This window comes from Tinamus guttatus, unplaced genomic scaffold, assembly GCF_059628265.1.
Source record: "Tinamus guttatus ecotype Peru unplaced genomic scaffold, ASM5962826v1 Tinamus_guttatus_pri_ptg000580l, whole genome shotgun sequence".
NCBI lineage: Eukaryota > Metazoa > Chordata > Aves > Tinamiformes > Tinamidae > Tinamus > Tinamus guttatus.
In genome coordinates, this window is record NW_028289114.1 from 498,364 (window position 1) to 521,895 (window position 23,532).

General features: G+C 48.5%; 1 protein-coding gene and 1 pseudogene across 1 annotated transcript; one reads left to right on the top strand and one right to left on the bottom strand.

Moving 5' to 3' along the window:
- The window catches only part of LOC148592485 (uncharacterized), a 69,880-nt pseudogene that overhangs the window by 11,792 nt on the left and 34,556 nt on the right, over positions 1 to 23,532 (top strand).
- On the bottom strand, positions 18,811 to 19,597 carry DNAJB8 (DnaJ heat shock protein family (Hsp40) member B8). Its single transcript, XM_010213888.2, has one exon. The coding sequence runs from the start codon at positions 19,582 to 19,584 to the stop codon at positions 18,922 to 18,924; it is 663 nt and encodes a 220-aa protein (XP_010212190.1). The 5' UTR covers positions 19,585 to 19,597; the 3' UTR covers positions 18,811 to 18,921.

The following is a 23,532-nucleotide window of genomic DNA, read 5'->3' on the forward strand; positions in this document are numbered from 1 at the left end:
TGCCAAAAAAGCACTTACGTCGGAGTATTAGTGTATCATTTGGCTAGCACATCACATAATGGTTTTTTTACAGCAAGTATTTAACCGTGTTTTCATCCTGTGGGAAAGAATGATGGGTCTGTTTTGTAAAAATAAGACCTTGTGGCAATGTGGACATGCAAGAGATAGAAACATAATGCAACAAATTAGTTTCAACACACAGAAATGAAGTAGTCCAGGCTCCATATACGTTCAACAGTACTGGTTTCTCTCTCTCTTTTTGTCTCTTATTTAGTCTCCTATTTTGAAATGAATTGTGGGATTTTATAGGAAAATTTTGCAAGCCTTGTTAATTTCAAGCAGAAACTATTAGGATTCAACCGGCCAGCTACTTGATTTGGGCATGCAAGAAGATGTTTTATAGATACATATATATGTGTGTGTGTGTGCATGAATTTGTATGCGTGCATATATGTGAAAGCAGTATGTATTAGTGCACCTGTGAGGGAGAGGATAGTACAGATAACAGAAAGATAGGACCAAATTTATCCATTTTGTATGAGCGTTGTTCAATGCTATGAAAGTGCTACATGAAGGATTCTTTCACCTTTCTTATAGGCTGAAAAAATGCATTTGAATTTAGCAGCAGAAACAGTATTGTGAAGCAGAAAAAATGTAAAGACATGGGAAAAAAAACTATTTTGTCCTTAGATACTTCAGAAATAATCAGACAGTTATCACTATGAATGGGGTGGTTCCATCAAATCTCTTCCCAATAGTGGCTAAATGAATCTCTATTATAATCTGAAACACACTATGAGCTGAAGGACACTTGTACTGTGTCCACATCTTTCCAATCTGTGTGTTTTTTATAATCTGTGCAGAGTAATGGTCACACTCACCTGTGCCAGGGAAGAAGTTAGATTGCCCAAAGTTTTCTCGTTTCTAAATGTTAGTCTGTTTTTATTAAAAAGTTACGTTTTTATTAAAAGTGTTACAACTAAGATTTCTTTTTCTTTGTATGCAGAATTTCACTGTGATATCTCTTAGCTTTTTTGCAGTGACTGTATAATCTTTTTGATGTCCACCTTCCTTCCACCAGCTGCTTAGCCCTTTGTGCAGTTGCTGCACATTTGTATTTTGTCATGTCTGAATTCAGACCCGGAGTCTGGAAATGCCAAGTACGTGCCTAAATTTACTTGTGTGAGAATGAGTGGAGTTGAGCATATGGGCTACATGGTTCTGTAAAATAATAAAAAAAAAGTGCAGTTCAGCAAATTTATTAGGGCATTTTAGTGAATTATCATCAGTAGTTGCACTAAAATACAACTTGAAAAAAAGAATTCATAGGGGTGAGTTTGTGCTGGAATATGCTTCTTGTGTCTAATATTGCCTGCTAATTTACAGCATTCCATAATTCTGGCTCTTCTAAGGACATCTACTAATTATTCTCCAAAAGGCTTTCATGTGGAAAGGTGCTGGATAACCACCCCATTCATCATTGTGATCGAGGGTGCTCGAAACCTGCTCTTTTAGGCATCTCGATTATTCCTTTGAATGGATGGGGTTTTATCATAGCACAAGTGTCTTTTGGGAGGGTTTCTCCACACGGCATTAACACTCCGAGCCAGGGACTGTCCTGTCTTGAAAGACTGGAAAGCCCCTGCAGTGTAAGGGCACTACCATAACCAAGTAATTAGAGTAATGGGTTGGGAGAGGGGATGAAGGCAGGCCCAGCACAGCTGCACGGGGGACGATGGGTGAGTTCTGGCTTGCAGGAGGAAGATGTGCCCGGTGAAATGTTGGTGCTGCCCGGTGAAATGTTGGTGCTTCCCGGTCAATTTGCTTCCCTAAGCAATTTTTGATCCAAGTGTGAATAGACCTTTGCCTTTCCTGCGTGTAAGAAGAAACGTTAAAAGCCAGCTAAGGAAGGTGAGTCAACTAGTGACTAAAGTCAACAGTGACTGAAGACCATGAATAAATTCCTATGGCTAGGAGGGAATAAATACCTGAAGCATGAAGTAATTCGATTTTGCTTTGGTTAACTCCTTATCTTCCTGGAGATGTCACCACTGTTATATCATTTCCTCTCCAGATACGACAATGGAAGAGCAAAACCTGCCCATAATGGGACAACGCAAAGAACCTGGGATATTTTTTCATGGCTCTCTTGGCAGCGCAATCAGCCATAGCAGAGCAAAGACGCGGAGGGAGGAAGTATCTCAAGGAGAAGGACTAATAAATGACCTTTGCAAGAGCGTGATCAAGTCAAGCCCACCAAAAAATGATAGGTGAGGTAAGAGTTTGTTTAGAAGCTGTGTCCTGCCCGCAGGGTGTAACCAAGCACTCAGGTAGATAGGAGCAAACTTGCAACACTGGATTTTTTTGGAGGGTTTGTGCTATCGATAAAAATCTCATTGGAATTTGGGGCAGAATGGCGCTGTTGGACTTTCAAGCTGGCTCTTCCATTTCTCTTCGGCCAGACTTCATATGCTCTTGCCCCAAATTAAATACCATGGTCTGGGTGTATCTCCCTGAACCTTTAAGGGTTTGTCGGTGATACCTTTGCTGAAATGACTCTGCTGTCAGTGGCCTGTGGTCCCCAAGCTGGTGCAGTCCCCACGGAGCTGCTGCTGTGTGAGCAGCCTCCTGGAGCAGCACAAGGGCCCTGTGCAACCCCCAAAGCCTGTGTGACCCGACCCAGCAGCAAATACCACCCCGAGCCGGCGCACATCCCTGGCATTCCTTGCAGAAGTCTCTTAAATAGACATTGTACAGAAAGAAGTTGATATTAAAATGCAAGCCTTTAGAAGAAGATCTATATATTTGAGTTTTTTTTTCTGGAAAAACAAATTCCCCAGTGAATTCACACTGATTTTAAAGTACATTCTTTTGCAGGGTCTTGTGAGATGGCAGGAGCCAAAGGAATATGCAGAGCCCCGTGCTGATGTCAGAGTTCAGAAAGGTGAGTTCCCATGAGAGGGAAAGCTTGGTTTTCCTGTATAACATAGCCTCTTGTTTTAACTTAAAGCTTCAAATGGCCCTTTTCTCATGCCTTTTTTTTCTAAGTGTGTCTATCACAGCGTCTGATGCATTTTGTGATTTTTTTTTTTTATTTCTGTAAGGGGAAGCTTACAGATAAGTTCTTGTTTCTTTTGTTTTCCATCTATAGTTGCATAGATGTAAAGCAAATAATGTCTATTCTAAGAAAAAAAAAATGAATGTCTTTTAAAAATGGCTATTTAGCAAAGTAGTCCTCTGACATGAAAATCTGGTGGTCTGCCTGTTCCCTCCTTGGCTTTCCATGGCTATCTTGTGTGTACACACACACATATGAATATGACTGGAAACTGGTAAAATAGGCTAATAAACGAAAATGTTGAAGAAGCAGGGGGTAGTTTAAAACTCTTTTTGATGTATTTTTCTAAACTTTTTGACCATCAACTAAGTAGAAATAAACAGTTATGTGACATATATGCTTCTATAGAGTCAGACAAAGAGTTTAAATTTTGGTGTTCAGACAAATGCTGCGGTAAGCGATGTAAGTAAAAGAGTTGCTTGCAGAAAATTTTAAAAGGGATCCAAAAATCTTTGCAGACTTCTAATTTGCCGTTTGCACGGAGAGAGCAAAACTGGTTCAATAATTTCAAACAGAGGAGTTGTCCGGTTGTTCAAGCAGCTAGCAGGGTGTCTGGACTTGTGTAATAGTTTAGTTACATCTACAGCAATGAGGCACACACTGAAGAAAAGATTTCTTTTAGCAAGCTGCTCTCTGCTCAGTTGAGGAGGAAGCGCTAAGAATCTCCTTGGATGCTGTTTTCTTTTCTCCAAGTTTCTGAACGGAGTGAACGCGGCTGCTGGGTATGAGCGTTTTCCGCGGGTGGGAGATGGCGCAGAGCAGCAGGACCTTGGCTGCTTACCTGGACACAAACCTCCAGGGAATGTCCTGGGGCCACCGGCCCGGATCCCCAGGCCTCTGGTGCTTGTTGCTCTCCAGACTCGCCACCTGTGCCAGTAAGAAAAGGCTTTTCTAGTCTAAAAATAAGCAGCTGGTGTCTGGAGTCTGCTTCTGGGAGGGTGTATCTGATATGTAATTTGAACTTGCTTTTGAGGGCCTTGTAACCTCTTCTGTAGCCAGTGCAGCCTTCCTGGAGCCAGTTCTGTGTTTCCCCTTCCCCACGGATGCCTGGGTGGTTTGTTAAGCTGGGCACAAGCCCCGGCTCTGTTCAGGTACGTTATAACATCCCATCCCACCCACGAGGAGCCAGGCACGAGTAACCCAGGGCCCATTACCCTACTGGGACTGTTCCTCCCAACCCCAGTTTGTATAAAGCTACTTAAACCCATTTATCTGGCAACAGCAGGAACCTGACACTGATCAGGATGAGCAAGGGCAGAAACCTGTGGTTTCCAAGGATGAATCTTAATTGCAGAGGGTAGACGTTTGCTGTAGACCCTTTTGGGAAATCGCTGCTGGTGTCTTGGGATGTAACTGTTACAAATGGGGCCAAGCTGGAAATTCCTTTCTGGCTCATATCTTCCCTGCTTAGAAATACTTGGATTTGGCATGCTCGGCCAGACTTAAGGGAAAATCAGAAGGCCGTTTTTTCCTTTGCCTATTGCTCATGCGTGCCAGACGAGATCTCTTCTGGTGCAGAGCTCTGATGCAGTTGCAGTGTTAGAGGAGAAGTGGCACTAGCAGGGAGAAGGGTTTGATTTGAGGCCTGGTCTCATTTCATCACCAAAACTCTGCTGCACAAGCCAGGCTGCAGTCCTGCTTGCAGAACTAGTTGAGGAGGGTTTACGTGTTGTTTGGATAAAGTATGCCCATCTTCCTTCCGTGCTATAAAATGGCATGGAAATCAGAATCAGTTTGGGATAGGTAATCAGAAAACCAGGTGCTGTGTAGATCCAGTTTTCTTTTATTCTTTTCTTCTCCTTTTTTTTTTAATCCAAGTCACCGAAGTTGTAGAAAGATAGGGATGAGCAGAAGTGGGTTTGGCAGGCAATGAGAGAAGTCCCAGTAAAATTTCTCTGGTACTAGCAAACTTCCCTGGCCTTACATATAGTTGACAACCATCTCCCAAACTCAGGGACCCCCTTGGCTATGGGTTTTATGTGTCACAAAGGCTGGCTCTAACAAACATTTTTAGAATCGCCATCTGTCAGCTTTTCCTTCAGGGATCCCCATTTACAATAGCTTGTATCCAGGCCATGTGCAAATCCCACTGGGCTGAAACTTGGCCCTGCGCTAGGTTGGCCTGGATGCAATTAACAAACACAAAATTTATTTAATTTAGTTTGGCCAAAAATATAAGATTCTTTTGTTTGCAGATGCTGAAGTTTAGATGCCTTTCCAAACTTATCAAGGACAAGGGAACCACTTTGGAGAAAATAACAGCCAACCCTAAAGTTATCCTAAATTTCAAATTGAACTAGAAAACTAAGCACCAAACAATTTGTGAAGCTCAGAAAGAGAGTCCGTTTTTTCTTACTACTTTTAATTTTTGTTGCTGCCTCTGAACTAGCATTCACCACATCTAAAATAGCATTCACAACATCCCCACAACATCAACTAGTGGAAAGTATCAGAAATCTCAGAGGACGTTTTTACTTTCCAAGAGAGAAATGTCTGACACAGAGTTTGGAGGTTATGACTATTACAGGAGCACATCTAAATTGCTTTGGTCTGGAGATCTGGCTGGAAAGCTTGTAAGATCTGGATCTGTCTATCTTGATTGTCCATCCAGGCCGGCCACTTCTTTAGGTGTTATCTGCCAGCCTTGAACATGATAAACCTCATGGTGCCTGATTTATCTCTCTCAGAAAGATGAAGGGCTGAGTCAATCCTTCCGTGTTCACATCTTTGTTTCCCAATTCCCACAAAATGCCAGACCATTTAATTTATTTCCATCCCTGCATCATCTGTGCAGGTACTTTGTGGTTCTAAACCAGAATTCCTATCTAGGACACATGCCTTCCTCAAGCACTTTTAACCCTTCACCACCTATCCCTGTTTATGCTGGTAACCCCTGCCCTGTGGAAGATGCAATGGATTTGCCAGGGGTGCTTCATGGATATGCCAGGCGCCCTTCATGGATACGCTGGGACACTTAATGGATATGCCAGGGGCCCTTCATGGGTATCCAAGGGTGCTTCATGGATATCCAGGGGCACTTCATGGATATCCAGGGGCACTTCATGGATATCCAGGGGCCCTTCAGGCTGCCTGCACAGGCTCAGCTCGGGAGTTTTTGCAGGGCAGCACTGAATGCTGAAGCTGCTGAAAGCTTCACAGCAAAGGCCACCATGGCAAAGTGCTCCCTGTACCTTAAAATGCAGCCTCTCTGCCCAACCCAAAGAGAGGGGTGAGGAACTTGGATGGGCTGAGAAATTTGCGTATATACAGCATACAACCTCTGGCTTGCTCTCCTCTGGTAGCATCAAAGCTTTATTTATTTTTTTAAGATCATTTCTGTTAATTAGGGGTAAGCTTCATCTCCAATGAAGCAAGCACCCCAGTGGAGCTGAGAAGTTCAGGCCCCCCTGCTCCCAACTTCCCAAAGCTCCCTGCAGAGCAGAGCGGATCGGGTGCCATAAACCCACCCGTCACCGGATTAGTTAGTATGCTGGGTCTGTGCAGCTCCTCTGCCATCTTCATTCACCTTAGAAATGTGGAGTTTGAATGGTTTATCTCTATTAATCACCAGCTCAAAAAGCTTTGTGCACCAAGGGCCGCAGATAATTAACTTCACTATACTGCTTGTCTTATCAGTATCAACCTCTTGTCCTCCTGTGAAATAGTTAAAACCATCAGCCCCTTTTTACTTTTCCATTTAACTCTAATGCTTTAACACTGATGTTCTAAATGGCCCTGCGATTCATACTTATTAGACAAACCTTTCTTTCTGCATCTCTTACATTTTTTGATAATTGGCCATGTACGTTTCTAAGGGGCTCAACAGCTTTTCATGCCACTATACTAATAATTAAAGGTTTCTCGCAGCCTTTCAGATTTCTCTTTACCTTCCTTTCTTTGATAAGTATAATTTGCCATTTAATTTAGGGGGGAAAAAAAAGTAATAGTGGCAAGAGGTTGACTGAATAGGAAAAGGTTTTGTTTGACAAAATTTTCTCATTTGATGTAAATATTTGTTGCTCTCCTGTTTTTGTGCCTCCTCTTTCTTGATTTCCCCTCGTTCTGGCCCATAAAATGCTGTAAAAACCCAATAAGAGAAAAGAAGATGCCAAGGAGAAGTATGCCATGGGAGAGGGATATAGGGCAAGTTTTGTGGGCAGGTAGACAGATGGGGGGTTCCCCATAGATGGGGGGTCCATCCTTAGCTGAGCTGCCCCGTGTATCCCGTGGCTTTCTTGTATCCCGGTTCCTGCAGCGGTGGTAGGAGCTCGTGCCCGTGGGTTGGGTCGGGGCAGGGCAACAGCTCGTGGTAACAGCAAGTACCATCCGAGCACGGATGAGGCAACGAGAGAGGGAATGGGCATCCCAAAGCCCTCGGGGCGGGAATGGGGGCAGCCTTCCCCTCGCCTCATGGCCGCTGTGTCCGGCAGGGCCGCCTGAGGGGACGCGGCGCCTCTGCCCGCCCTTCCTCCCCACAGCGCTGCCCCCTGCATGGTGACGGGCAGCGGCTGAGGGGCCGGGACAGGAGGCAAGCGAAGGAGTAAAGCCAAGTCCTCAGTGTCCTGCTCGCAGGTTGAAACAGTGCGGCCTTGACTACACTGAGGGCCAGCCAGCTGTAAGACTCGTTCCCTTGTTCCTCAGGGTAGGAAACGGCTGCTGGATCTTTAGTAAAAACTGCGGAAACATGTCTGAAAAATAAGAAGTAGAGGCCGGTGGACTGCTGGCAGCAAACCTCTATTCCCTTGAGTTCCTTAGAAACGTGTACAACTGGCATCCGCCGCGATGCCAAGAGCAACAAGAGGAGCCGGCGCTGTCTGTGCTCACACCTAGCGCAGCTGTCGCCAGGCCTGGCTCCAGGAGCCGGCAGAAAAGGAGCCCTTGATTTGTGGCTTTGCAGCCTTGAGTTTTGTTCAACAGCGAGTGGGTTGTCTCAGTGGCCAGTGCTGGGGGCCCTGCAAACCAGGGCTCCGGGTCCACTCTGGGCATCGAATGGCTGCTGTGTCCAAGTGATCAAACTGGAAACTTGAATCAGAAAGAAATTCTGGGTGTGGGCCAGTGGCTTCCATGGGAACGTAACAAAACTACGCGCAGCTTTGTGCAGGTTGGACCGAAGGCAGCCAAAAGCGGTGGCGAGATGTCAGCCTGGCCAGCCTTGGGACACGGGGTGGCTGATGTTCCCTTCCTGTTATTGTTGCCAAGCAGTGGACACAGAGCAACGCGCTCTCCCGGTGTCTCCCGGTGAAGGAAAAGGAAGTGGGAGCAGGGACCAAGCGAGATGTGTGCCCGGGGGCAGCGGGCCCTCCTCATCACCAAGCCAGGTACTGCAGGCAGGCCAAGGAAGGTCCTGTGGGCCTTAGCCCTGGATGGATTCTCGCTGTGCAAGCTAGAAAGCCCTTCTAGCGCAGCCCTTGGAGGCCATTTCCATCGGAGCTCTGGACAGCAGAAGTCAGACCTGTTGCCTATCCTCCCTTTGGGCTCCTCTGCTCTCCCAGGGATGACCTGGCACTTGCCTTACACATGCTGCCCCCAGGGCATCCTCCTCATGTGCTGATGGAGTTTCAGCTTTTCAGGGAGTTTTGCCAGTCTGTTTTTGAGGGGACTTACCTTCACCTCATGGCTTTAGCTTGTGCCTCTCTTGGCTCCTTCTGTCTGCTCTCTGGTGTCTATGTCCTACCTCTCTGTGCTGTATTCCACAAGTATTGCCCCATTTTGTGTGGCTTTATCCTTTGTCCATCTCTCCCCCAAATCTTCCCTATGCCCGTTTTCTAGTCAGTTTTCCCTCCCTCTCTCATTTGTGTTGCTTGGCCCTCATGAGTTTTACCTGTACTTTTTTTTCTTCTTCTTCTTCTTTCAGGTTCTCCAATTGCCACATCTGTGTCTTCTCTCCCCGAATTTTGGCTCCTTTTCTTCCCAGTTGATTTCTTCCATCCTCCTTGTGTGTTGCCACAGAGACCTTGTCTGGTGTCAGTGTAGGTGGGGAAGAGCTGAGGACCATCTGGACCACTAGAACCATCCTCTAATAATCCCAAAGAGCTCCCTTAGGGCACTGTCCTACATCCTACATCCATAGAAAATGTGATGGCAAAAAGGCCTTTAGCCAACGTGATGAACTCATGTGTTACCACCATCCCAGGGAGAGTACGTCCACAGGAGTCCGTGCAGACAGTGTCAAAGCTAACTGGAGATCAGGAAGGGATCCAGAAATGTTCCATCACTTCCAGGGCTGTCGCCACTTTCTTAGCTCTTGCCTAGGACAGGAGGGGTGTTTTATGGGACTCTTTATGGGGACAAGTTGGGAGATTCTGGGCTCTTTGCTGCTCTAGCAGCCTTTGCTCGATTCATACAGGTGGGCTCATTTGGGCTCAGAGGACCCAATGCCTTTGGCCTTCACTAAATCTACTCTGAAAAAAAGACCCTCAGTATCTTCCATTCTATTTTTTTTTTAAAACTAATTGACTCCAACTACCCAGCTCTCTCCACAAACAGGTTAAATAAGCATTAGTGCTACTGTGTGACACATGCTAGTTAATACTTCTGAAACTCCTGGAGTTGTGCAGAGGGAGGCTCTAGCTTTCCTTTTGAAACAAACCCTTTGCACAGTTGTGGAGAACAGGTTGGAAGTGCAATGCTAGTGCTCTGAAGTGATTATAGAGAAGAATAAGCCAGTGGTGTGTTTTAAGACTTGTGATTTTTAGAATATGTCCTCAAGTGGGAAGGAGGAAGTAGGAGTAAAGGAAAGAGAGAAGAACTGATTAGAAATTTTTGACTGTTGGGGATGGGCAACACAGTGTTACGTTCATACAGTCAACACACAGCGACCGTTTCTTATCAGAGCTGGAGTTCTGAATTGCAAAACAAGTTCAAGGAAAAGTCACTCAGTCATTTTTTTGGAGAAAAAAATTCTCGCAATGTGTGAACTGTTCCTGAATAATTCTTAAACAGAGGAGGGGAAAAAAAAAAAAAGGAGGCCCGTGGTGCCTCTAGTGTGAATAATTCATCCCGTGCTATTAGCATGGGTGCTAACCGACCGTCTTCACGTAGCTCCCGCCCGGGTGGGCAGCAGTGCAGGGTGCCTCCCCCGTCTCCATTAGCTGTTGGGGGTTAATAGGAGCACTCAACACACACGCGCACAGTCGGAGCAGGGTCAGAGGGCAGGCAGCACATTGCGACCGAAAATCTTACGGCTTTTATCCCCTTCCGCTTAGGTGACCCTCTCCCGGGCTGAGCGTCTGACCTGCCTGGTACCCACGCCTGGGATGCAGCGTGCTGGAAGGGTCCCGACGTTCCTGGAAGCGAGACGTGGGAATTGCTGCCCTCTAGGTATAGTGACTCCCTGTGTGCACACGCTGTTTGTCTTTACATTCCGTATATGACAATGGGAAATGAAAAGCGACAGCAGTTACTGGATGGCTGGGGCCTGTCCCTCTGCCATCTTGAGCAGGACAGCTTGCAAATGCTCCTTTTCAGGTGACTCCCATTTTAACCCAGCGGGTCAGGTGCTGTGTTGCAGTGTGACAAGCTGTCCCAGCTCACGTAGGGCCAATGGCACATGCGGCCTGAGCACCAGGGCTCAGCATCCTCAGCATCCCTGTGTGCTGCTGCTCATCCCAGCCAGGGTTTCGTTTCCAGTAACTTTATGGTGTAAATAGCCTCAAGATCTCTTCCTGAACTCTAACCAACACCTTGGGGAGTTCTCATTGATGCTTCAGTTTTCTCCCCTTCCCCAGAGAGCTGTCTTTGAGGGGAATTCTCTTCTCTGCTTGTTTGGTTTTTGCATCTCATGCAGCAGAGCACCTACAGGTCTCTCCTTCTTCCTCCTATTCAGTTGTCTGTCTCCCTCCTTCACTTTGTCACCCTTTGCTGCTCGTTAGTCTCTCTGATTCCCTCCTTCTTCTCCCAGGATGGTCCATGTGTCATTTTTGCTCAGTAGTCCATGTTTCCTTCTCTCCCACTTCTCTATCTCTTGTTTCTCCCTCCTTTCCCTCTCTTTCGTTTTTCCCCCCTAGTGTTGGAACTTCTTTCTTTGATTCCCCCCCTCCACCTCCCACCCTTTATAGTGCTGTTATCTGTGATTTTGGCAAAGAGCACATTTATTGGGGAGGAATATCCCCATGGCAACGCAGCAGATGGTGACTTTTGATTAGCTTGGCTTTTTTTTTTTTCCCCCGACTGCCAAATCACAATCCGTCTTTGAAATTAAATCAGGCTGTGATAGCATCAGTTGTTCTGGAGAGGGGACGAGAGAGAAACAAGACTGAAGTATTACAGTGGGAGCCAGGATGTAATGCAAATTCGTGTTTTTTAACCCCAGCAATAAAACCCCCTGTTCGTTCCGGGAGCAGGAGGAACCACAAGAGAGAGAATAATAAAATAAAAAAATAAGATTAAAAAAATGTTATCAGTGCACACGGGCTCCTCACTCCAACCATGCTGGTGTTTGTCTTTTAACACTGATGTCATCCATTGCCAAGTCACCTGGTGCTGCTGGGCTTAATTTTGCTCCTGTTCAAGCACTGTTGAGGGTTTTCCTTGTGTGGCTCAAAACACGGGCCAGGGAAAACTCCCTGACTGGGGGAACTGTTGGAGAGGCGGCCTGCAGCCCTCAGATCTGTTGGTGGGCTCCAGTTTGGCCGGGGAGCAGACGGAACGGGTCGCGATGGCATCTCTGAAATGATCAAAGCGTTGCGGGAGTTGAACCAGCAAATGCCACACAAGCAAGAGGAGTGAGCTGGGGAAATACCCTGCTCTGCTGCCCCACTGGGCAGCAGCCAGTTTCTTAGGTGGTTGATTCAAGCACTGATTTGTTTATGGGAGTGAAGCATCCAAAGGAGGAAGGAAAATACTAGCAAGTGGCAGGAGGAAGGAAAGTAACTCCTGGAAGGCAGTGGAGAGAGAAGAGAGGGAATTCAGGTTAAAGAGAGGAAACAGGAATGGAGAGGGTAGATGGCATCGCTGAGCCAAGGCGCCGAGTGGTTGAGGGCATGGGAAAGTGAGGAGCCGTCTGTAGTGGCACCAGGGAGGTCTGAGCCTGGCGAAGGAAGGGCACAATTTTGCTGCCAACCATAGAAGGAGTTACAGGGCATAGCCCCATGGAAGATGGGAAGGCAGATACAGAAGTACAACACTGAAGAACTTTCTTGAAAGCTTCAGAAGTGGGTGGTATTCGAGTCCCATGAGCTCTTTTTCCTGGTGCTTTTTGGAGGGTGACCAAAGGTGAATGCAATTGAGCGCTAATCATAGCCAAAGATAAAGGAGGGTTTGAAAATGAAAGCTGCAGAGAGGAGATGACTAATGACCCAGAGATTTCGTGGGAACTGACGTGTTGTCTCAGGCTGCAAGTCTGCCGGGCTGCTATCTCCAATTACTAATGTTCCCCGTGCAGGAGCTTAGAAAGCAGTTGTCTGGTCTCAGAGCTGGCTGCTTGGAGAGTGAGTTTAGCGACCATGGCTAAGGCAAGGAAAGGGTCTTATTCAGTCTTGAGGAGGCTCGGCTGAAGGCAGTAGAGTCCCATCAGTAATCAAATGCCCCACGAATTAATGCCCCTTCCTGTTTGGTGTTAGGCATGTTTTGAGTTGCACTGGGGAGCAAACGTGCACATGAGGGCTTGGTGCTTCCTGTGCTCCCGGAGATACTCAACTCTGTCTATAGATTCTCTCTGCCTTTGCAAAGAGGCTCTTTAGCTTTACCGAGACTCTGCGTGCATGGGACCATAACGCAGCACGTGAGAGGTGGTTCTGTTGAAGGAGCTCTCATCTTAATGTAGGATTTGAATCTGCACCATTTTGACTGTCCTGTCTCATATGTTAGAAGAAATGTTTGAAAAGCTCCTGTGATCCTTTCTGATAACTGGCACATGCTCTTTTGCTTGCTGGGGGTACGAGCCACCACCACATCTCTCCTGCTGCATTTTTAGTCAAACCAAGGCTGTTTCCTGCTATGCTCCTGCTGATTCTGCAGCTGTCTTAAGTCCTTCCTGTCGAGGATAACCTCTCTGGCCCACAGGTAAGCTTTCCTTCTTTTTTTCTTTTGGAGAGTTCTCACTCTTTAGGAGTGTCCTGTGTACCTCTTGTATTAGATCCGATGTTGAGGAGAGGTTAAGATTGGAGTGCAGAAGAAAAATGAGGTATGGACCTTACTACAACTAAGCTGCAAAAGGTGCTGTCAGGGACATGGTTCACGTGCTGATGGAAAACATCAAGGAGTGTTTCATGAGCACAGTGGATGGAAACTCCTGTTTGAATCTCAGGTGACCGGTCAGGGAGGGTTTAACCCATGGTTCATTCTCTTGAGCCACTCACTCTACTTTAGCATTTGGCCTGGATTTGTCACCACTGCACACTCCTTCTCTCCTGTTTCCCTCAGATTGTCGCCACTTGCTTTCTTGCCCTTGGCACCTTGCTAGTGTCCGTCTGCCCCTAGATCTCTTTCTCTGTTGCTTGCATCTATCCCTGCCTTGCCCAGGCCCCTTCTGATCACTCTCTACTCGTGTGTGCAGCTACTAGGGCTGGGTTGGCATCTAACGTGCCTTTCCCATGTTTGTGGGCCTCTGCTCGCAGCACGGACACGCTGCAGAGACAGCACATCACGTGCTGCGTGTTCCTTCTGCCCTCTGGTACTCCTATACCCTAAGTGGCAAGCTCTAAGAGCTTGTAGGAGCTGCCAATGGACGGCAGCCAGTGCTGCCCCATGCCATGCCCCTCCAGTGCCTCCTGTTAGCACCACGTCCGTGTTCCGGGCGCTGCCAGCACAAACGTGGCATCCGCGGCGCTGCGATCCGGCCCGGGGAGCCGCACAAAGCAAACAGGCTGGGGCACCGCCGCACAGCGCTCCAGTCTCGCTGGGTTGACACCACATCGTTATATATTGATGCCATGACACCAGCGCTCAAAATAGAATCGGGACAATTTGATTTCCTGCAGATCTCAGGATGGGGTCATAAAAACGGAGACTGTGCTGGAGAAATGGGATAGGGTGGAAATGTTTGGTGTGACATCACAGCTGCTTCCATGCCAATGGACTCCTACGGCTGCGAACATGTGATTGTGATTTTGTTGCACGCTCCATCAGAAAAGAGCCAGGCTGGCTGAGGAGGGAGGAGGAGAAGGGACGGAAATACTCGGTTCTTGTATCTTGATTCAAGTATCTGACAATAGCCTCGCAGCCCAGGGGTGCTGAGTGAGCGGGGAGCCGAGCGCGTTGCCAGTGCTGCTCAGATCCGTGGAGCTCAGGGGTCTGCAGCAGCACAAGCAGGGACAGCCCAAGAACCCAGAACCCATCATTTTCTGCTTGTTTGTAATGAGCCTGGCATAGAGGATGCTGGTCTGCATTGAGGTGTCTTTATTGGAGAGTTGGGTGGTCTTGTTGTGCTCACTCTTCCCCACTGATCCCAGTTACTTTTAGTGCCACTTTTCTTGGCAAGAAAAGCCTACAGGCCTGAAACATGGCTGCAAAAGACATTGTATTGCTGCTGTCTTCTAGGGATTCCTGTTAGAAAGGAACACGCTTGGATATTGGCATCCCACTTGCAAAGCTGGGAGCAGAGGGAAGGCATTAATGTATCTGTTGGGGTAAAGGAAGGAAGACGAGACAGGGAAAGAAGCAGAGGTCAACCCAGGAAACACAACTCTTCACCATGCCAGAATTGCTCCTTGTGCCCAGAGTTGCCCTCCCCTGCAAATAGCTGCTGTGGTTGGAGGGTGGTGAGGAGCGCGGTGGGGAGCCGGGCCAGCCCAGGCCACGGAGGGCCAGCGGGGAGGACAAGGAGAGGCAGCAGGGAAGGTGGGCGCAGACGGCGGCGTGTGGAGCGCGACCCGCCACCGCGGCGCCGAGGATCCCTGCTTGGCTTGGCCTGGCCCCTGCAGCAACCCTGGAGATGAGCCCTGGGTGGAGATCACCCATGGGCGCTGCGGTAGGACAACCCGCTTTGGGTGCCCAGCCCTGGGCACTGGCAGCTGCTGGAACAGGCTGCCCAGAGAGGTTGTGGAGTCTCCTTCTCTGGAGATCTTCAAACCCGCTTGGACGCAGTCCTGTGCGACGTGCTCTAGGTGACCCTGCGTGTGCAGGGGGTTGGACTAGATGACCTCGAGAGGTCCCTGCCAACCTTCAGCATTCTGTGATTCTATGATCCTTCCGTGGAGGTGAGCCTGGCCGGCCTGGTTGTGCTCAATGCACTCCACGCTGGGGGCCGGGGAGCAGAATCTGCAGGGGAAAGGAGAGAGCGAAGGGATCCGGCTAATGCCCCCATCTATCAGATTAGGCTGTCAAAAAATCAAACCGCTTCCATCACTGTCCAAGGAGGGACTCTGGCTTCCTGCTTAATGTGGTTGCCGTCCTGTTGTTGCCACTCCAGGGAGAGGGGGCCACTGCCACCACAGTGTGCAGCAGGCTGCGAGTTTAAAATCCTATTAGGCAGAGACTAACAGTTGCAAAAAGAAAGCAGGTATCCCCTAGTGGGGATTTAAAGATGTTTAGACATAATTGGATTTTCCAAGCAGATGTCATTATTGTTAAACAGTTGCCCACTTGATATGTTCAAGTTGTTGGCTGTAATTGCTAAAATTAGCAGGTCTGCATAGAGCAAAGGTCAGTCGGTTAATATTGTGATTTAGTATTTTATGAAGTAATTCCAAATGCTTTTATGTATGTTTTTGTTTTTGCAGCCTAAGCCCACATTAAAGTAGTTGTGGGCCTGCTAATAAAATAATGAGTGAGGCCCCCCGCGCCGCGCACTCTGCGCTCCCCGCGGTGCCACCGGCCGCGGCCCCGCGCTCGGGGTCGGCGCCACGTGTCACCGTGAGGCAGGAGGTGTCGGACTGCGCCGGCCTCGCGCGCTCGGGGAGAGGAACTGGTCATAAGAAGCACATTGCATCCATGTGGGGCTGCAAGGGTGAGGAGCTGCTTTCCTCTGGCCTCTGCACAAAGAGCTCTGCCTCCGGAGGCCGCGTTCCTCAGGGATGGCCAGAAACGCATGTGGAAGCACCAGCAGACTTGAAGACACGCTACTGCCTAGGAAATATCCTGAAATGGAGGAAATGTCCTGATATAGGAAATACAGGAAGTGCCCTAAAATATAGTGTTGAAGGGGGAAATCACATTTTTATAAGAGGAACAGAGAGCTAGAAAGATGGAATTGCTGACCACGGCAGGCCAGGTCTGAGCTGCATGTAGATCTGTGTATCTTCATCACAGATCAAGAAATCTTGAGGGACATGGTTAAAAATACTGCATTAAAGGGGAGTCTGAAGCAAAATTTTACCTGTAGCAAGCTGAAGAGCTTGAGGAGTTGGGAATTCAAGTGTGATTTGGATTTTAGCACATACTCTTTTTAGCAAAGACATGTCAGGTTCCACTGCAGAAGGTGCCTCCTGAGCACCCATCTCTGCTGGCTCTGGGCGCTGACACCAAAACGGGTAGAACCGGGTGTGGGTTTCAGCCACCCTGGGGTTTGGACAGGTTGGTGGGCATTAGCTGCAGGCTGCTGTGTGCCAGGTTCTGCTCCCTGCCCAGCTTCACTTTGGATGATGAATTTGGGTCAAGTAGGAAAGGCCTGGGCAGAGTCTGCAGCTGCTGCAGGTGTGTTTGCATGGGTGGAAGGTGGATGTGAAGCGGGCGGCACCTCCACAGAGTGCTGTGCAGGGTGATGTGGGGAGTGTTCGGAGAGCGTCGGAGTGATCCCAAGGCAGGAGTGGGTTTCAGCTGCAGGAGATGCTGACACATGCCTTTGTCACCCCTTTTAGATTTCCTCAGTGATCTCTATGAAACCACATGATCTTTAGATCCAAAATTAAGTGAAAATAGGTGTTCCTTGAACAACAGGCTCCTGGCATTAAATCCTACTGGTTCCTAGGCCTGTTGGTGTTCACTCAGACCTTGGTTCTGACCTGCTTTAAAGAGGAAGGCTTTGCTATTCACACTGCGCAGTCAAGTAGGCATTTTCATACAAACTCTGGTGCCACAATTGTCTCTTTTTACCCTGAACTTCCTTCCAAGTCACTTAAGGTGAATTCAGAAAGCTGTCTTGCATGAATATGGTGTCTGCACAGACAATGTCAACATAGATCCTTATTTTTCTTTGTTCTGACCCAAATGATCATCTTTCTGCACCAATCCTCATTACTTTTCTGCAAGTCCAGGGTCCTAGTTCCTGCAGGACTATTTGTAGCTCCCAGATCCTGGGGAGCAGCAGCCGTGGGTCATGAGTGTTGGTCTGGGCTCTGCACAGAGGTGCCAGGGTTGTCCCTGCTCCCATCACTGCTGACGTCCCTCCATGAGCCGTGACCCCAGGGTGCACCAAGACTTTTGCTCGCCTCCCTGCAGGTGCCTTTTTCATACTGGGAAGAGGACTTACAGGGACTCAACAGCCCTTAACATAGAAAATACAGTTTTCATCTGTTTTTTTCCAAGCTTAGCATGGCATCGGTTCATAAAGATGATGGTTTAAGCTACATTTTTCTTTACAAACATAAAAGGTTTTGATTGGGGGGTGGCAGTGTTCTAATCTATCTTCGTGTTTAATGTTCAGTGTCCTTTATGCATATCCCTACCTCTCCGGCTCCTTCAAAGCATGGGAGTCTGTTATTCCCATTTTTACAGAGGAGGAAGCAGATGCAAAGACCTGCCCAAACACAGGCAGCAATAGCAATCTGGATTGGGGTGAAAATGTCCCTGAATGCTAGGTCCAGTCTCCAGGGAGAAATCAGTTGGCAGGCCAAGCTGGGAAACTCTTGGGTATGTAACGTGGGACTGAAAATAAGAGACGTGTAAGATTTTAAATGCCTAAGGTGATCCGACCAGGCAAGAAACGAGGGGCAGTTCATGTGAGCACGGCGAGGGCAGCAATCCGGACAGCCTGGTCCCTAACCCAGCGGAGGAGGAAAGCTGTGTGCTCCCTGGCACCGGCTTTGCACCAACAGGGAGCTGCATTCAGCCCCCTGTCATCTGCTTTTGGTCTGAATTTAGCCCTTTTTGTTTGAATGACTCCAAACAGAAAGGGACCGTGGCTTGTTCTGGTCCAGCAGCCAAATGTACCTTCTGCTTGCTCACTTCCGGTCCCTGAGTGACATGGTGCCTCCCTCCAGGTCTCCTGTCATAATTTTCAGGACATTTTCAGGAAATCTCCCATGGTCTTTTACAGCCTATGAGGAACAACTTGCTCTTCCTCCTGTTCTTCACTGAATTCTGCCTCTGGTTATTCCCATGGCAGCCCCCTGCACTGTGTGCTACGTGACCCACTGAACCTCCCCTCACCTTCTTGCCTGTGTGCAAAAGCTGTTCTCAATGAATGTTTTTCTTATCATATATCATTGCCATGCTAGCGTTAAAGCCCACAGGCAGGATGTTCTCCACTCAGCCTCAGGGTTGTGAATGAGGGTCACACGAGTGTCTTTATCCTTCCAGCCAGCAGACCTAAACATTGGCAAAAGGGTCTATTTGAAGAGGTGGGAAGCCTGTCATAAAGTTCTTCTACCTGGCACCTATCAATCAACAAAACTGTCTCCTCGTCCTATATTAATTGATTAGGCTCTTTAGCACACCAGCAGGGCTGGTATATCCACTGCATCTCTTACTGAGCAAGCACTAAGTATCACTTTACCTAGAGTTAGTCCAATCCCACTCTTTAATTTAGTATAATTCCATATCTTCAGCTGGCAAGTAGTTCTTGCAAGCCATTGAGAAGCCTGCAGCGGTTGTGTCATGAACTCAACGCAGACGTTTATTAGTACTGCTCATAGTAGATCCCATCTGTTGAGCAATGAGAGTGTTTCCCAACAGCTTGCAGTGAATGCTGGTGCTGGGCGACGTCGTCATTTCAGCTGTTCTCTCCCATTTACTTTTACAGACTTCAACTGACCGTCTTCTTCCACTTCTGTTCTCTCCTGCCCGTTCTCAATGATTTTCCGGGTTGTGATCCTCCTGCCGTTGATCACTTCGCTAGTGGTAGAGACTGATCTGAAAGTGTGTGACCCAGCTGCGTCCCCACCAAAGGAGAAGGCGGTCTGCTCACTGGGGCCAAAGGAATTGAATGATATGAATGACCGCATAAAGTCAGGAAACAAGCTGAGACCGTTTCCTCTGCCACTTGTTCTGTGTCTGTTTTCACCTTGGCTGTCAAATGAGTTGTCCCAGAAATCATGTGAGAAGGGATCCAACCCTCCGAAGAATTCTCTAAAGATCTCCTCGGGGCTACGGAATATGAAACTGGAATCGAAAGGGTTACGTCCCCCTGCGGCACCTCTTCCTCCTTGGCACCTGATATCCTTAACAGGTCTGTCATAGAGAGATCGTTTCTGAGGGTCTGACAAGACCTCGTATGCCTCGGCAACTGCTTTGAATTTCTTTTCAGCCTCCTCCTTGTTGTTGGGGTTCTTATCAGGATGCCATTTCAGTGCCAGTTTGCGGTAGGATTTCTTAATGTCATCCTGAGAGGCGCTTTTCTGCAGTCCGAGGACTTTGTAATAATCCACCATGTCAGAGGGAAGGCGGAGCAGTCGGGAAGCGGCCCGGCGCCTCTCCCCTCGAGGCCACGAATCCCTGGGATGTCCAGCATGCAGGGGCTCCCGGCCGCCCGCTGCGCTCCTCGGCCCGCGGCAGCTCAGTTCATCTCCGGACCCGCTCGTCCCGCGCGAGGAGGCCGGGCAGGACCGGCGCTTTCGCCGAATTCCTTCTTTTTAAGCCCATTGTTCTCCAGTCACGGGACTGTGACGTCAGAGGTGGCTCAGCCAATCGCTGCTCGCTTGATCCGACCTCGTGCCGAGGTGGAATTCCTGGGCGCGCGTTTTTCAACTGCTGTGACGTCACAGCGGTGACATCAGACTTTGTGGGATTATTGGGGTTTTTTGGCTGTCCCTTTCCTAAGGGGTGATTCTGAGGTAGTCACTGTGGGTTTGGGTGCAGCCCGGGGGAGTACAGTGCGGTCAGGTCGTATTAGCCCTGCTGAGACCGGAGGTGTGGGAATGGGAATGTCGTGCCCAGCCTGGCTGCTCACGGTTTGGGAAGGCTGTTGATGAGTTGGAAAAAGTTCAAAGAGGAGCCGTAAATGTGATTAAGGGCTTGGAAAGCATGATGTAGATTGAGAGACTCAAGGAACCTTCTTAATAGTAAGAGAGTGTTAAAATGAGAGCTTGATCATAGCTTACACAAACCTGTAGGAGAGCAGAAAAGCAGTAGCACAGGGATCTTCAGGTTCACTGGCAAAGCAGCTGGGAGCTGGCACCACTCAAGTTTTGAACCGGGTTTTGAGCATAATGAAGATAATGAACCATTGGCCATTTTTAACCCCCAAACTGTGGGTCTTATTCCTAAAATCGTATTTAGATGATCATCATGATCTTTTCTAAATTTCTAACCAAACTTAACACTTCAAGAAGAGCTTATCTCCCTTGTGGGTACCAAAAGAAATGCCTTGACTGAGGCTCATTACCAGCTTTAACAACCTCATTTCTGCATGTTCTTTTGGGCATCTGGTCCCAGGTGTATGCAGGCACCACAGGGCTGCTGTGCAAACTCAAGGCAGACAAGTTCAGCCTGAGCTGAGCTTTGCTGATGCAGTCGGAGGTTATCCTGCATCTGTTTCTGTTCCCTGGGTTTGTCGTTCCTGTGGGAAATGCAATGTCTTCATAGGGAATTGTTGCATGCAGGAGGTCTCCAAGGAAGTGCCAGTAATGAGAATTCAGCTGTCTGCAACATAGAGTCATAAACACCTACTAATGGCAGCATGTGTTGCAGATCACTGCCCTCTTTCCCATTATCCCACATTTTGGGAAGGAATCAAGAGTCATCCATGCTAAAGAGCATATGCACAGCGTATGAGCTGGCTGCTCTCCTAAAACATACCATACATGTGGGGCCGTGGAGCCTAGGGGCAACCACGTCAGCCTGTACAAAGCAATTCTACAGGGGAAGGGAGATGTTGGAGTTGATGTCCCCTGGCTTTCTTTTGCTGGTTTTTCGTGGCCATGTGGAGTCACCTCACTGGGAAGCTCTTGGGTTCTGCCTTCACCCGCATGGAGGAGGCCTTGTTAACCAGGAGGGGGATGTGCCCTGTTAGTTACAGTTCTGTAGAGTGTTACTGGTACCATAGCAAGGGGAAAAGTTAATCCGGGGGCAGCAGCAAGCTGCATCCCAACATATCCCAGTGCCCTCCTGTGCTGAGGGGACAGGTAAGTCGTCTTGGCTCGCTCAGACCTTGCCTTGGTTGAAATCTTCACCAAGCGGACGCTGTTAACTGTTGTGGTGTTTTCTATGGCTGTCTGTTGCGTGAATCAAGCTTGTCACACCTGAGCCACCAAGACGAGCCAATGGCTCCTCCTCGCTGCCAACGTGGGCCATTTGCAATTTCACAGTAGAGATGTGAGGGTCAGTTCTATGGATGTTCCTGCTCTCTTACCCAGCAGGGAGAGCGCAAAGCCAAAGGCAGGTCTGAACAGCCTCTTGGAGGGTCCTGGGGAGTTCTTTGCAAGGTTTGATGAGCTATTGCAGAGGGAGCAGGGCAATGCAAGGAAGGAAGAGGGTGAATTTTGCCTTGTGCTGCGCTCTCTGAGAAACATCTCCTCCCTTACGCATCGCTTTTGATGGCGAATGCCCACCTCAGACTGGCTGGCGCGCTGGGTTATCTCTCTTGGATTTAGTGCATCCTAGCCATCTGAAAAGTAGGGAGTGTTTTTCTCCTGTCATCCTGGAATGGGGGATGCTCAGTGCCTGTCTGTCTGCTGCCTGCAGCAGGCGTCAGATTAGCAGCCATTCAACAGAGGCCACTGCTGTGCGCCAAAAGGGTTTGCGAGAAAAAAAGAAAGGGTCGAAGAAGGAGAGAGAGAAAGGGAAATGGGAGAGACATGCACACATCAAGTAACTAGACCCAAACTAGCCTGGCAGTCCCATCCCTAGAAACCAAGGCTTTGAAATGAGAAATGTTTTTCGTATCTTAAATCTCAAGTACAAACAATAAAAACCAGCCCAGACTGTGTTCTTTGAAGAGAAAGTACGAGTGACCTGAACAGTGGTTATCAGCAGCGTCATTAAGATAAACCCTTAACATGATTTAAAGCATCCGAAACTGAAGGCAGCACTTTCAGATACTAACAAAATGGTCTGACATTGGGGATGAAAATCAATAGTAATCTGATGTCACTAAAAATACTCAAAAGTGTCCCATGGCTGATGGAGGTGAGATTAGTGTAAATATTTGTATTCTAATCAGTGGCACGCGAGGGCTGGAGGCGGCCTTTCTGTCTATTTAATTAATGGAGTGGCTTTTTAAAAGGATCCTAATCATATGTGATTGTATCTGCTTATCAACATTTTTGCTAATTAGATGATATGGAGGCAGTCACTCTGCTAATTCCCTCATCCAAACAGCATATCCTGCACAGATAAAGTACAGTCTCTTTTTAATAAGAAACAATCATGAGGCAGACTAACCTTAATGGTGCTTATTATCCTAGGATCTTTGGGATTTTCTCCTCTGCGCACTCCCTCCTTGGCTCTCCTTGGCTGGCTGTTGCAGAATGCCGGATGGGAGCGGGCGCCGCGTGCGGCACCGCCACCGCTGCAGGGATCTGCAAACCCGGATCAATCTGGTTTGGGCTCAAACAAAACACAGGGCACCAAGGGGCAAAAGCTCCCAAGCCTTTGGTCACCTGGTGGCCCCACGCTTGTGGTCATGAGCCCTGTCCTTGCTCCTGCCACCCTGGATAGCCCTGGTCCTAAAGGGAGTGAGTGTCTTTGGGCCATGAAAACTTCCTTTCTCTTTTGTTTTCTGTTTTCTGTGGGTTTTTTTTTTCCCTTTATTTTCATTTTAAAAGGGTGTGGGGGAGAAGAGGGTCTTTGCGAGTGGCTTCTTGGCAGCGCCGTTGATCCCGTGACAAGGCCGGGATCCTTTTATCTAACACAACATGAGCCCGAGACATTTGTTCCGAGTCCTTTGACTATCCAAACAAACAAGAGTCACACTTCGCCCCGCCAGTCAAACTGTCATCGGATGCCTCACGCCACGGCGGCCCCGTCGGAGGGGAGATTGCGCTCGCCGCCTTCCTGCCTCTCCGGAGGGGACCCCGCCGCGCGGCCGTCCCTGGGAGCAGGGCTGAGGCGGCCGTGGCGCCGGGGGCGAGCGGGTCGCTCCGGAGTCACGGCGCACGGCGAGCGCGTTGGGCGGCCTGGCCTCCTGCGGGGGGAACAAAGGGATCTGCTGCCCTTGGGGAAGAAGATTTAAAAACAAATGGGAAGTTTGGCCCAAAGAGCCTTTCTGCCCTTCTCACAACGCACGGGCAGTGTCTTGATAGAGAGAACCTGTCCTAGATGGATGTAGTTGCCGCACTGAGAGCGCCTGAATGGGCCGGAGTAGAGGGGGTAGGTGCCTGGTATTTAGTTTTAGGAGGTCAGGAGTTTGCCTGCTGTTTTTGCAGCTGTGAATGTTGAGC